At 33.1% G+C, this 13,274-nt stretch overlaps 2 protein-coding genes across 8 annotated transcripts; both read right to left on the bottom strand.

The window, feature by feature from the left end:
- Positions 1-1,007: 1,007 nt before the first annotated feature.
- Positions 1,008-3,161, bottom strand: LOC133688388 (deSI-like protein At4g17486). Of its 3 annotated transcripts, none has more exons than XM_062107860.1 (5): positions 3,114-3,161; positions 2,719-2,928; positions 1,920-2,207; positions 1,535-1,615; positions 1,008-1,402 (listed from the first exon to the last, which is right to left on the bottom strand). In XM_062107860.1, exons 2-5 carry the CDS (start codon positions 2,864-2,866, stop codon positions 1,263-1,265), a joined length of 657 nt encoding a protein of 218 aa, XP_061963844.1. In that variant the 5' UTR covers positions 2,867-2,928; positions 3,114-3,161; the 3' UTR covers positions 1,008-1,262. The 3 variants fall into 3 exon arrangements, with proteins under 3 accessions (XP_061963844.1, XP_061963845.1, XP_061963846.1); XM_062107861.1 differs by having other exon boundaries at positions 3,099-3,139; XM_062107862.1 differs by lacking the exon at positions 3,114-3,161 and having other exon boundaries at positions 1,008-1,399; positions 2,719-3,089.
- A 1,251-nt stretch (positions 3,162-4,412) lies between these two features.
- Positions 4,413-8,187, bottom strand: LOC133689744 (uncharacterized). 5 transcript variants are annotated; one of them, XM_062109748.1, is made up of 4 exons: positions 7,772-8,187; positions 7,461-7,651; positions 4,761-5,901; positions 4,413-4,660 (listed from the first exon to the last, which is right to left on the bottom strand). In XM_062109748.1, the coding sequence occupies exon 3, from the start codon at positions 5,821-5,823 to the stop codon at positions 4,810-4,812; it is 1,014 nt and encodes a 337-aa protein (XP_061965732.1). In that variant the 5' UTR covers positions 5,824-5,901; positions 7,461-7,651; positions 7,772-8,187; the 3' UTR covers positions 4,413-4,660; positions 4,761-4,809. The 5 variants fall into 5 exon arrangements, with proteins under 5 accessions (XP_061965732.1, XP_061965730.1, XP_061965735.1 ...); XM_062109746.1 differs by having other exon boundaries at positions 4,413-4,668; XM_062109751.1 differs by lacking the exon at positions 7,461-7,651 and having other exon boundaries at positions 4,413-4,668; positions 7,915-8,187.
- Between the last annotated feature and the right edge of the window lie 5,087 nt (positions 8,188-13,274).

The raw sequence follows: 13,274 nt of genomic DNA on the forward strand, positions 1-13,274 counted from the left end.
TTTTCAGTGAATTAGGAAGGTAGAGAGGCTCGGTTTGGAGGAGATGAGCGGTGGTTGTGAGAGAAAAAAGAAGAGAAAGCTAGGTTTTTATACCAATCGAACACGCAATTCTAAACCCCGGTTTTGTAATGTAACCAATGATTGAGAATCATGTATTTAAATGGAAATCATGTTTTTGTTCAAGTTGTATTATTTTTCAAATACTTTTACAAACCATATCATTTTGCTAAAATTCCACTCACATAATGCTACTGTTCAAAAGATTTTGAATTGCTTGGCAGGAAAAAACTGGAGCAGAAAATATTGACAAGGGCACAAACAAAATTAAGTTGCCAAGAGTGGATCTGTGCATATTACACATATATGTGGTACTTGTTTACCTAAAAGTTGGGTGGTACTTCATTTTTTTCAATCAGGGAATTGCATATCATTCGGATCATTACTGTGCTGTTTGAAAGTTTAGCATTGAAAGTTGATGCAGCCGCTGAGGTTTAAATACATGATCTAAAACCCAGAATGAAGGCTCTTTTGATAAGTAACTGGGTACTGCATGGAACAGAACATAATAAATCTACTTTACCCTGGCAGAACCTGGAATAAGAAACAATAGAACGACCTTCAAATCCTTTCCTTTACTTGTGATGTGATTTTTCATTCCTTCCCATTTCCCGTGGCCTGGGGAGTACGATTGAGAAAGGTTGAGAATATTTAATTAAAGGGAAAAAGGCCATATTTGCTTATAAACCCGCCGCCCCGCCCATTCAAATTTTGATCAATTCTCCCATCCTGATAATGCGCTCTCATTTAATTCAAAGGCTAATCCAGTAAGATCTGCAGTCATTTCTCATGACTGACTTTTGCATGCGAAAGCTAATAAGCTATCATGTTCACACCGTACACTGTTTGTTGTTACTATATACCGTACGCATCGCCAACTTCATGAAAGAACAACAGCCACCACTACTTTCAGTTTCAGAAAATTAAACAAACAAATGGCAAATCAAAAATGGGGAAACAAAGGTAGAAATAAAATAAAGGATTTAATGGGGTTACAGCAATTAGATGAACAACCTACACTTGCACACTATCAAACAGTGCCTCGCCATTTTCAGCCTTCAAAGATTAAGATAAGATTTGCGCGGCGAAAGCACGACTTTTAACCAAATTCCAAGCACCGATTCTTAGACATCTTTTAACCAAATTCCAAGGGGCACACAAAATACTTTCTGAGGCATTCTTATCTTTTTATCAAGAAGACAGCTTCACTTGTGAGCCTCCTTAACAAAAGCCACATCCCCACTCACAGCAGTTGGTGACAGCAAGTGTTTCGCTTCATCACTATCATCAATTTCTGTTGACTCACAGGGCGTGCTGGTTGCCAGAGATTCACTTCCACCTTCTTCTGAAGATTATTACCCAAGAATTGAAACACCAACGCCAAGAACACAAACAAGACAATCAAGTTTATAATTGACTAGATGTCAGATTATAGTATATGAAGGAAAAGGTTGTATTCAAGAAATAGATTACTCACCTAAGCACTCATGGTATTCAGGTAGCTGTTTAACAGTAGTTACTTGAAGGCTCTCGGGAAGCAGACAACTACAGAGAGCACCTGAAGTTTTGACGAATAGCAACATCAGTTTTCTTTCTCACAAATGGTGTTTCATTTGTAAGTAAAACTCTAACAGGTGAGATTCCAGCAAAGCCAAACAACTTATTTTGGAATATCTTTTGCACAAACACCCTTAATGATGCTTGACCAACTGAACTTAAAAGCAAACAATGAGCTGAGTACAGCATCGAAGCCCACCACAGCTGGCTCTCTGCCGGTCACGTGGAAATTCAGGAAAAGTCAACAATTTAAAGAAAGGAAAAGAATTAAAAAAAGCTTAACTAAATGGAAGAATGCTTCGTACCTAGCCGAGCAAGCCGATTCACCCATCCTGGTATGCACTTGCCTGTCAATCTCCACGACATGTCATCTGTAAAATGGTTGCAATTTTTGGAGATGAGGTGATAGGTATCTCCATGATACTCGGAAGCAGCACTCTCTATAAATGTTCGGAATTCAAAGGGAGGCATATTTATCCGGCCTAAAGGGATGGAACATCTGTAAATAAAACCAGGGCAGCTCCTTGGTTCCACTTCAAAAACTCCACTGGCAGGGAAGTCATGGGCTCCGAATCCATATTCCTTACCATGGACTGTTCGTACATGTAGACAAAGTTAAAGAAGTTCATTAGATTTACAGGGAATGACCATGGACACTAAGATTCTAATGTCGAATTCACGTCTTATAAAATGCATGATGACTTGAGGAAATAGCTATTCACATTTCCAAAAACACAACAGATTTTGACAAGCTATGGTTATAATCATTGTCAAAAAAAAAAAAAAAAACAAAAACCGCTCACCAAATCAGAACCTCTACGACTCTTAACCAATAACCATAATAAAACTGAAGCAATACGGGATTTACTATAAGGTATAAGCGGTGAAAATTACAAATTTCAGGCAGGCAGGCCATAAAAAAAGAATATGGGCAGTGACATTGAATTTGGATAAAGAAAATGCAAATCAAAGCACGTACAAATTATATTGGATGAAATTATTAGCATTTAGGACGACGTAAACCCTAACACAGTACAACTTCAGTATTCGAAATCATCAAATCAAGAAAGAATCGCCAAATTAAAATAAAAGGGAGAGAAAGACCTTCAATGCCTGAATGAAAAATCCCAAAACCGAACCAATAGGTGTACTGGTTTAGAGGTATGAGATCGTATATGTTCAATACCACCTGCGTGTCACTGTTATTCAGAAAATCAGAGCTCGAACTCGAAATATCATTTGCCGCCCCCATTATCAACCCAGATCGATCAACTTTAGAAATGCCTACTGGAGTCTCTCACAGTCACAGATCTCCTGCCAGAAAGCAATAACTTTTGAGATAACAAACAATAAAAGTTCTAGTCTTTTTTTCTATTTAAGGATGACGATGATGTAATAATGATGGGCAATATAAAAAAATTAACACACGAATTTATGTTTTTTTTTATTGGGTGTTAAAAAAAATAGCAAAGACGAGGATATACAGATTTGAAACATGCCAGAATAGAAGGAGATCAACTCTTTGAAACTAAAGTAGTGATGAAACTCACATAAGAAAGCCCAAGCCCCAAAAATCCTAACTATTAATTACTCGATTTTACTATAACACTCCTAATTATAACTCATTTCTTTCAATCAAATCTCTTTTTTTTTTTTTTGCGTATATATATTCAAATGAAAAGTTATTTGATAACAAAATATACAACAATTAATTACACTTTCTTAATTTATATAACAATTCAAATGGGAATAACACTTTTAGAACAAGGATATTATATAGTTTTCATTAATATCATAATTTTTAAAAATGTTTGTAGCCCATACATACATAGTTGTTAATTAAAAAGTAGCCACCAAATTTATGGATTAAAGTTTTTTTTAGGATGAAGTGTCAAATATATACTAACCAAACTCAAATATAATTATAACCCAACATAACATTAACAGTTATTATACATATTTTATTTAAAGGGTTGTTTATAAGTGTGGTAATAATTATTTTTCAAAGTGATTTTTGTTTAGAAATATATCAAAATAATATTTGTTATTTTTTAAAAATTATTTTTGACATCAACATATGAAAATGATTTGAAAATACAAAAAAAAATAATTTAAAGTAAAAAAATAAAAATATTTAATATTTTAAAAAAATATTTTTAAAATACAAAAATAAATAAATCGATAGAAAAAGAATAAAATCTTCTTTAGACATATGCTATGTTCCTTTTTTTTCTAGCTTCATTAATCACGAGGGAACTAGAACTTTGCTTGATGGATTATTTGTTACCGCAAATGGATCCATTGTTTTAGTGTAAAAAAATTTAATGGTTATTATTATTATTATTATTATTATTATTATTTTATTAAAGGGTTGATTGTTCAAAGAGAATTTGTCGAACAACAATGATTGTTGCTAATGAAAAACTAAAGACTAAATGGATAATGATCAAGAGTCATGCCTAGATTATTTATGACCCCAATTATTGAATTAAGTTTTAATATTATAATAATAATCCTTTTATCTTACTCATCTTAACCGACAATTATGGAATTAAGTTTTTTACGAGAATATTTAAAAAATAAAAAATAAAAAATATTAGAAACTTGCCTTCTTTATACATATCTTTATCTTTTCAACCTCTATCCAATCCAAAACAACAGTAACAAATCGCTACCCGACAAACCTTCTTTCAGACGTCCCCTAACCATGTCAAATAATCAACAGTTTACCAATTCTCTTCCGACAAATAAAACATTACTGCTGAACTGCTGTAAAACAGTCGAGAGAAACAGCAGCCTTCCAAAGGCAACAACCAGCAAATTTATTTCCAACTTTCTTGTAGTTGAAAGAGTGAATATTTGACAGAACCCACCCAACAACAAATGCCAAGGATATAAATTATTTAATTAATGGTATCTTTTCATAAAGTTACAATTTGCTCACTCTTGAGGATAAACAATCAAGCAACTTCTATGAGAAACCATCTGATACTTAGTGGAACTTTATCTAGTGCTTGCCAAAGAACCTCGGTTCATTCTATTCCACCTGCAACACTGCAAAAGTTTAGATTGTGAATTATGATATATATTTTCCATGGAATGGACATAAAAATCATTCAACAAAACAGTCCGAAAGCAAAACTTACAGTGGTAGCACCTCCTGGAAACAATAAAATAAATCACAGAGTTCCACAATCACAACTGGTCAGGCGTTGTTCTTTGGCGGTTGCGCTCCCTGCGTCTCCGAGGGCCTGACCCACCATCTGAAGAATCATTGTCATCTTCTCTGGAAGAAGATCCAGTTTCACCGTCATGATTCTCCCCCCAATGCCGGATGGCTCGCCTTCTGAAACCTAGCTGTGCTACTCTTGAGGCACCAGACCAGCTACTACTCCTTGAACTAGATCCAGGTCTAAAAACTCTTATAAGAAAGAATACAGTGAGCCAACCACCATCATCTATAGGCAAAATGTTGTCACCCCTCTCTTCTCCAAATGAAGATTGGAGTGTGCTAAGCATGTCTCCAAAGTCCCTCTGACGCTCCAGCCTCCTCCAATCACGTTGCCGCTCTGGATCAGCCTCTGATGGACGAACAAGTGGGTGTTCAAGCCTAGCATGTTTCCTTAGATCTGAATACGTGCCAGTAAAATTGCAAGTCTCGCAGGCACAGCTCCTTGATTTTGCATTCATGAAACTTCGTGCGGGTTCCATGACAAGCCAGTCTTTTATCTGCCCCCGACAGAGGGGGCACACCAGCTTTGGATGCGCCTTGTTCTCACAAGAAATGGTTTCGGTGGGTAAGGATCCTTCCTCAAATCGATCTTCCGGTGGAACTGTAACTGTTGATGCTGGGCTGACAACTTCAGAAGAATTCATGGTTGCGAGACTACTTTCTTGTGATTGTGGAGTTGAGGAAGTTGTTTCTGCAAATGACTTGCAAAACTGATCAAGACAATTAGAATGACGATAGCTTGTATCACACATGTATGGACGGCAACCCTTCTCATGTGAAGAACAAATAAGGAGAACAGCATTGTGTGGATGTTCCATGCATACAGGGCACCTGGCTTCTTCCCATTCCTTCAGATTCTCTTCAGTTTCTGAAGGGAGTTTAGGTGATGAACGTCTTGAACAGCTGGAGTTGCATGTATAAGGAGATGCCCTGCACCTATCAAAAGATATGGAACGATCTCTTCTATCCTTTGGCATGTTGATACTTCAAAAATATCAAGACAAGACTAAAGTATCCAGAGCTCCTCACACCACAGCAGCAAAATGAACAACGTTCTAAGAAAGCACATAAAGATCATCTATAAGGCAACCCAATAAGTGAAATAAAGCCTAGCGTTTCTAAGAATGAAAAATAATAACAGAAATAGAATCCTAATAGACTTTTGAGAGTTTAATGCAACCTGTGTAAGTAAATGAACACAAACCCCAAACAAAAAGGGGGGGGAAAGAGAACAGATAAAGAAACTATAGCAAACAGGAAAAAAAAAGATTTATAAGCAAACTTGCAAATTCATACACAGACAGGAAAAGGTTCCGAGTTACAGCAGTCTTCATGGAGAAAATTACATAAGTGTAGGATAAACTTTATGAGAGAAAAAGGGTCCACCATTAACAATTCTCTATGACATCACAGAAACATCCTTTATGTTCCCATATATGAGATTTTCAGACTTTCTGACAGACTTTATCCATAAACAGAGACAATTGTAGCACATTAAGAATAACAAAGAGGCCTGCTTGCAGATAGCCTATGTTCATAGACATCAGCTATGCTTGTCATCACAAATATGCCCCACAACATAAAAAAAAAAAAAAAAAAAAGTTGCATCAGTATCTGTTTACATTGACGGATCCCCAATGGATATTCATACAACTGCAAACTCGAAATGATTAAACCAACATAGAACATAACCATGTTCTATTTATTTGTTAGCGTTGTGGTGGTTAGTTTGGGTACAGCCAAAAGGCTTCAAGGCATCAATATTGATTTGCACTGGACCTTAATTGTATACCCTACATTATTTGACAGTGCCATAATGTTTTAGAGCTACAGCCATCATCTTTATGCTATCAATTTTGCACCATGATTTCACCAAGTTGGTACGTTCACATTCCATATTGCTCTCTGATTTTAACATCATTCAAACCACAGCTCATAATGGCTTTATGGAGTCTGAGTACAGGAATCGAATGAGAGGAGCAGTACACAACCCATCTTTACAAATCCCTGAACTCAACTAGTTGTAAGTTGCAGGAGTCCTTTTACCCTTCAGCTTTACCAGGGCCACAAAGGATACCGCAAACTTGCGCACTGCCTCAATTACTATCTTTTGACCTTCCTCAAAAGTCACAAAACTTGGGATACTTAGACAGTTCAACAACAAAAAAATCACAAAGAAAACCCACTTTTGTTTTGCAACTTCACAGATAAATTCCGCTTCAAAATTCAAACCCCATTTGACTTACAAAATAAAAGCTCAGATGAAGTCATCATATACAAGTCCCAAGAACAGAGAGAGATGTGACATTCAAAATAGCAAGAGCAGGATGTGAACTTTCTACTTCCAATTCAATCTAAACAAGTTTCTTTACATTTCATTCCACCAAAAGCTCAAGCTAAGGAAATCAAACCCTTTTTTTAATTATTAAAATGGTTTCTTCTATTTCCACAATTCTAACCTCAAACACACCTCACAAACATGGAGAAATCAAAACTTGAAAAGATGAAACAATCGAAATGACTGATAAAGTTTCAGAACTACAAGAATTAAGACATGAAAAGTAGAGAGTTAAATCGGAGTAATCAGGCAAACAAAACAAGAAAGAGATATTACCACAACTTCTTTGAGAATTCGATTCCTGTTAAAAAGATCGTCGATCGTTACCAAAAAGAGATTGATTTTCAAAGAGGCTGCCCTTTTTTCTTCTTCTTTTTTTAGGGCTACTTTTTTTCGGTTCAGGACAGACGACAAATGAGAGAGAATATATATGGTGTCCGATTGCTGACGTGGTAGACCTCGGTTTCCTATTATTATTGTTGTAAATTAATTATTGTGTTTGGATTTGGATTTGAATTTGAATTTATAAATAAATAAATAAATAGAAACAAATCTAAAAATACCTCCTTCTAGAAACCCTAACTTACCTCTCTTTTTTCCCCGCTCTCATTCTGTCTACTGGACACCTCCTTCCTAAACTATAACATTTATTATTTGAAGAATTATGTGGCTTTGCAAGGGAAGCATCAAGAACTCTGGGGAAGAAAAGAGCAGACAAATCAAGACTAACCAGCTTTCTCAGCTTTGAGATCTCATTTGGAATCTGGCCTTTAAGGCCAGCGGTGGACAAATCTGTGAGAGGTTGGCAAACTTTGACTGGCCGCGCGCAGGGTTGTGTTGAAGTTGTTGAAAGATAAGTGTAGACTCTGGAAAAACTGAAGACTAAAAGGCCCACTTGAAGCGTCATGTCCACCATTGATTCATTCAGAGCTCAAGCCCCACGCTGAAAACACCCTTGTCACAAGTTATACCTGGCCACTCACAACAATACGACGTTGAATTCAAAACTTCACTAGTTTTGTAAATGAAAGTTGTGTTGGGTTTATATATATATATATTATTTAAAAATTCGATATTATTTAATTTTAAATAATTTTTTAATAATTGAGTTGTTATAAATCACAAATTACTTAGTAATTTACAAGAATTACAAATAAAAAATTTACTAAATATCTATTTAGAAAAAAAAGATTATTATATATAAATATTAGCTCTCTATTTTGTAACTTACTTAGTCTTTTTATATCTAATAGGCAATCACTTCTAAATAAAAGATGTATTATTTATAGAAAAGTATGAAAAACCTTATATATCAATTTACCCCCTGAATAATATCTATATATTAATTCAGGACAATTTTAAAAATTATCTCAATCAAGTCTTTACTTGATTTTTTTAGGTCTAGAAATATAATATTTGTATTAATTATATTCAAGTTCTTAACTTCTAAAATATGTTTTAATCAAGTTATACTAAATTAAATCATCCTAGTTTAATTTATTGCTAATAATTTTTAATGTGTGTAACCCATTAGGTTTCTAATATGTTAGTCCAAATATAAATTCTAATTCTAATTAAATTAAATTAAATAAATTCAACAATATAATTTATTATCAATTCAACAATTGATTAATTTACATTTCAAGATTAAATGCATCATCTAACAGCATGTCATGATATGAATCAGCTCATGAACACCAAAGAATCATTACATGTTCCAAATGGATCAATCACAAGGTTCACAGTGAAGCCATTGAAAAAGGCATTGAATTGGCTGGTTGTGCAAGTTTCGACCAAGGCTGAACTTAGGGGTCCTTTGAAGCATCAATACATTTAATTCATTTGTAAGAGGGGCTTAATCCACCTTTATTTGGGCCATGAAGTTTCGATAATAAAATTATCAATTTTGTATTAGTTTAAGCTAACTTTGTTTTGTGATGTTTCTAAATGTTTTGTGGATTCCTAACTAATTTTGAATTTTCTATTATGTGTGGGAACATGAATTATTTCCTTTAAATATTAAAATTTATTATTAACACAATAAAGAAAAAAAAAAGAATTCAAGCTGACTTAGGAAACACATGTAGTGGCGAAGTTTCCTTGTTAAGCAAGGAAAATAATTCAGCAACTTAATTGTGATTCCTACTATTGAAAGGATATCAAGAGGTGATAAAAGAGAGCGTTAAAGGCAACATCCTTTTCCTTTCAAAAAAAGGATAAATACAAGGCTGAGATTAAAATCCTATTTTAACTTGAAAACCAAAAGGGCGACAACTTCTCTTTTAGTTTCTAGGATTATTGGGTAGTATTATAGGCTATAAATAAGTCTTGTATTAGACTTGCAGTGTTTTATTTCTTCTCATGGCAAAATAAGACTTGGACTTATGGGCTTTATTTTTATTTTGTTAGCTATAGCTTAAGGCTTGTTTAGGCTTAATTAATACTTTATTTTTAACTAGAACGCAAGGCTTGTTTAAATCAAGGTTTGGTTTACTAGTACAGGTTTTGGGTCAATTCTTATAAGTGGGTTGATTCAGCCCACAAGGATAGATCCATTAGGATTAATTTCTCAGAACTATTTAAATACATATAAACCTAAATTTCAAGACTTTTGATCAATAATACTTTTGGAATTTTTTAGTATAACGTGTGAGAGAGATTCTTGCATTCTTTGGTTCTTAAACAAATTGAATCTAAATTATCAAAGATTAACTAGCTTCCTAGCATCATTCGACTTCATTCTAATAGTATTGGTGCCTTAGAACAGATTTTCATTGTGTCACACTCATATCAAAAATTTTCAACTTTTTTATATTAGATCTTAATCTTGATTATGGGTTATATGACCACATAATCATAAGGTTTGCATAAGTTGGTATCAAAGCTAGGCTTTGAGAATGGGTCATATCTTTTTGAATTTTTTTGTTTTCCTAGTGTTCGTTAAGTTTTCAATATTTGATTTAATCTTCTTCTTCTCCTCCTTCTTCTTTGTGTCTATGGAATCCTAATACATAAAAAAAATATTTTTTTACTATCCCTAAACATATTAGTAGCATAAAATTAAACAAAAATGATGTTGTTGAAAGCTTGTTGCAATTCTGCGTAAAAACACAACTCATAAAGAACTCTAAACAAGCCACCTTAGAATTAATTTAAATTTCATATGCTTCTTACTGGGGTGAAATTGCATTATTTATTAAATTTAATCTTATTTTGATATCAATTTCTTAAGGTTTCAATTTAGGGTTCAATTTTATAGTAAATTGATCATACATTGATTTTGATATCTAGGCATAAGAGAACAACCTATAAATTGAGATTTATAGTTTGTTGGGTATCAAGATACTACATATTAAATTTCAGGTCATTCTGATATTATTAGGTCTTAATTTCAATTTTGGTGCTTTAAAATTGTGTAACAAGTCACATTTGCGTCAAATTTCAAAACATGTTTTTGTACTGTTTGTTCAAGAAAATTAGTTTTTTTCTATTATATTTAGGTTATTTAGGATTCAAATAAGTGTCTCCATTAATTTTGTCTTTCGTTTCATTTTATGTCTTCGTTTTGTCCACAATTCATAGGAATTTGCATTGCTATTTGTGAAATCATAATTATAGTTTTGTTTTGTTTGTTTTTAGTATATTTTATTGATTCTTGAGTCTACATTCATAATTGGATTGCATTTCCAAAGCCTTTGACTTGGATTGATTGGATTTTCAGTTTTGAAAGAACTGAAAGAAAGCAAGTTGTGAGGTAAAAGGTGTAGTGAGTTTTTTAGAGTGAAAAACCTTGATTTTATGTGAAACACGAAAGGTGTGATAATATATTTTGTGCCACTAACAATTTTTTATAAATTCAAAATATGTATAAAAATCACGAGTATATAACACCAAACGTTAATGGCGTTTTTCAAATATGAGCTATTGGCCAACAACTTGAACTTTTGGCTAGGGTGACCAAAGAGCTGAAAAATGATATTGAATCAATGAAGTAATAGATTAGTGGGACTAATCGCCAAGGAAGTAATGTTCGTAGGGCTGTACGAAATGTTAAGATTAATTTTGATGAGTTTGTTGATGATAACCCAAATATGGGTGATGATGACTATAAGTTTGTATCTGTAGGCCAAAGAAATAGGTTTGGGCTTAATAGAGCAAGAAGACATGTAAGCTTTGGCCATGGTACAACTTCTATCATCTATAATTATACTATATATACCTTATATGGTCATGCAAAAAATATTCTATATGTGCTGCTTTAAACCATCCTTTTTTACTTGAACACTCAATGCACGTCTAACCACAAGTGACTTACCAATAAGCAGGTTCTCTACCTCATTATCATTAACAACCTCAGGTGGCGACATCTTCTCATCATCGCTGTCACTTTTATCTTTACATTTCCGTGGTTATAAAAGACCATAGCTTTTTCATTTGAACATATAAAAGTTATGTGACTTATTCCCAAACAATAAAAACAATTAATATCATGATTATGAGGTGGTTGAGAATTAGATTTACCTTGAATATTGGTGGAGGCTTCTTTCTTAACCTTAGGTGTCTCGGTATTATTACTCACATTCAAATTAGATTGGGTAGCCCCATCCTTCTTTCAATTTAGCCTTTGTGTCAAAAAAGAACTTGAATTTATAACTTATCATGAATTGCCCTTTCTCTTAAGTTATTGTTCTACCTTTGTATCCATATGTATCATATCTTTTAACTCAACAACGTATTGTAACTCTATAATATTCGATATCTCAAAATTCAAATCATTCAAGAATTTAGCCATGGTAGCTTCTTTACTCACCTCTATATCCACTTGAAGCCTAGCTACCTCTATCTCTTTAAGGTCGTCCATTATACTTTTAGAACATTAAGTTAGTTAAACTTTGCAATTTATAATACAAAATCCTGATACTAGTGACTAGGAACAAATCTCATTCTTATGATTACCTTCATCTCATCCCAAGTAATAATAGGCATTTCATGATTTTTTTTTCTTTTACTTTAAACAAGTTGATCCCACCAAATAATAGCATAATCAATAAATTTATTCACAATTAATTTTACCTTTTTTTTTGAATAGTTGTGATAATAAAAAAAATAAACTCCATTTTGTTTTTCCACTCTAAGTAAGCTTTTAAATAATTCCTATATTAGAAGGTAGGAATCTTCATTTTAAACCCAACACTCTTTTAAATCCCCATGATGTTGAAATCTCTTATCATAAACAAGTATCATGATGTTGAATTTTACCTTATTGGTCGAATAAAACTTGATCAAATTCATCTAAATCATCATCCTTATTCTAAAAAACAAACTCATCTATAGATGTGGTAACATGTCTTTCTAGACATCTAGTATTATGAACCTTTCAGGATGACCCCTCTTATAAACTAGTAATCATGACATCCTTTCTATCCATTTGATTATTTACCTTGCTAAATAACATATTCATCCTCTCAAATTGTTGTTATATGGCCCGTGAAACAAATAAAGTGTTCTCATTATCCTTCTTTTTACTTAGGTGATGATTCTCATTTGAAAAACATCATCAAATCTAAAAAATATGTTAGTAAATAATCCTCACACGCTCCCTTAGTGCTTACTCTCAAAGATGTGTCACTTCACTCGTGTATCACTTATAATTTGGCTTTTCACAATAATATTCTCACACTTTATGCCCTTTACCCTTTTTAACTTCACTCTTTAGTTTTTTAAAGAACTAAACAAAAGCAATAAATTTTTTTAGATTATATCATTCAATCAATGGATTCAAAAAGACATAACAATCAAGAAAAATAATAGGAAAAGTAGGAATATGGAAAACTCAACAAACAAATCCAAATCAATACCAAAAAACCAAATTCACTAATAACCCAAATTTAATTTAGAATCAAACCAAACAAATTGATTGCCAATTGAATAGAACTCAAGAATTCAAAATCAACTTAGCTCTTTCAATTCAAACCAATCTTATATCCATAATCCAAAAAACAAACCATTTCAATCAACTATGATTTGCAATTTCTTTCTTCTTTCTTTTTCTTTTTAAATTTTGGCAGAAACTATTTATCACATAAATTC

The sequence above is a fragment of the Populus nigra genome, chromosome 3, assembly GCF_951802175.1.
Source record: "Populus nigra chromosome 3, ddPopNigr1.1, whole genome shotgun sequence".
NCBI classification, from domain to species: domain Eukaryota; kingdom Viridiplantae; phylum Streptophyta; class Magnoliopsida; order Malpighiales; family Salicaceae; genus Populus; species Populus nigra.

Excerpts from the sequence above, each read along its gene's own strand:
- LOC133688388 (XM_062107860.1), bottom strand. The coding sequence starts at position 2,866 with ATGGGGGCGGCAAATGATATTTCGAGTTCGAGCTCTGATTTTCTGAAT. Across the intron at positions 1,616-1,919 it reads GAATCGGCTTGCTCGGCTAG|GTGCTCTCTGTAGTTGTCTG; the intron begins GTACGAAGCATT and ends TCAAAACTTCAG. Across the intron at positions 1,403-1,534 it reads TGAATACCATGAGTGCTTAG|AAGAAGGTGGAAGTGAATCT; the intron begins GTGAGTAATCTA and ends AATAATCTTCAG.
- LOC133689744 (XM_062109751.1), bottom strand. The coding sequence starts at position 5,823 with ATGCCAAAGGATAGAAGAGATCGTTCCATATCTTTTGATAGGTGCAGG.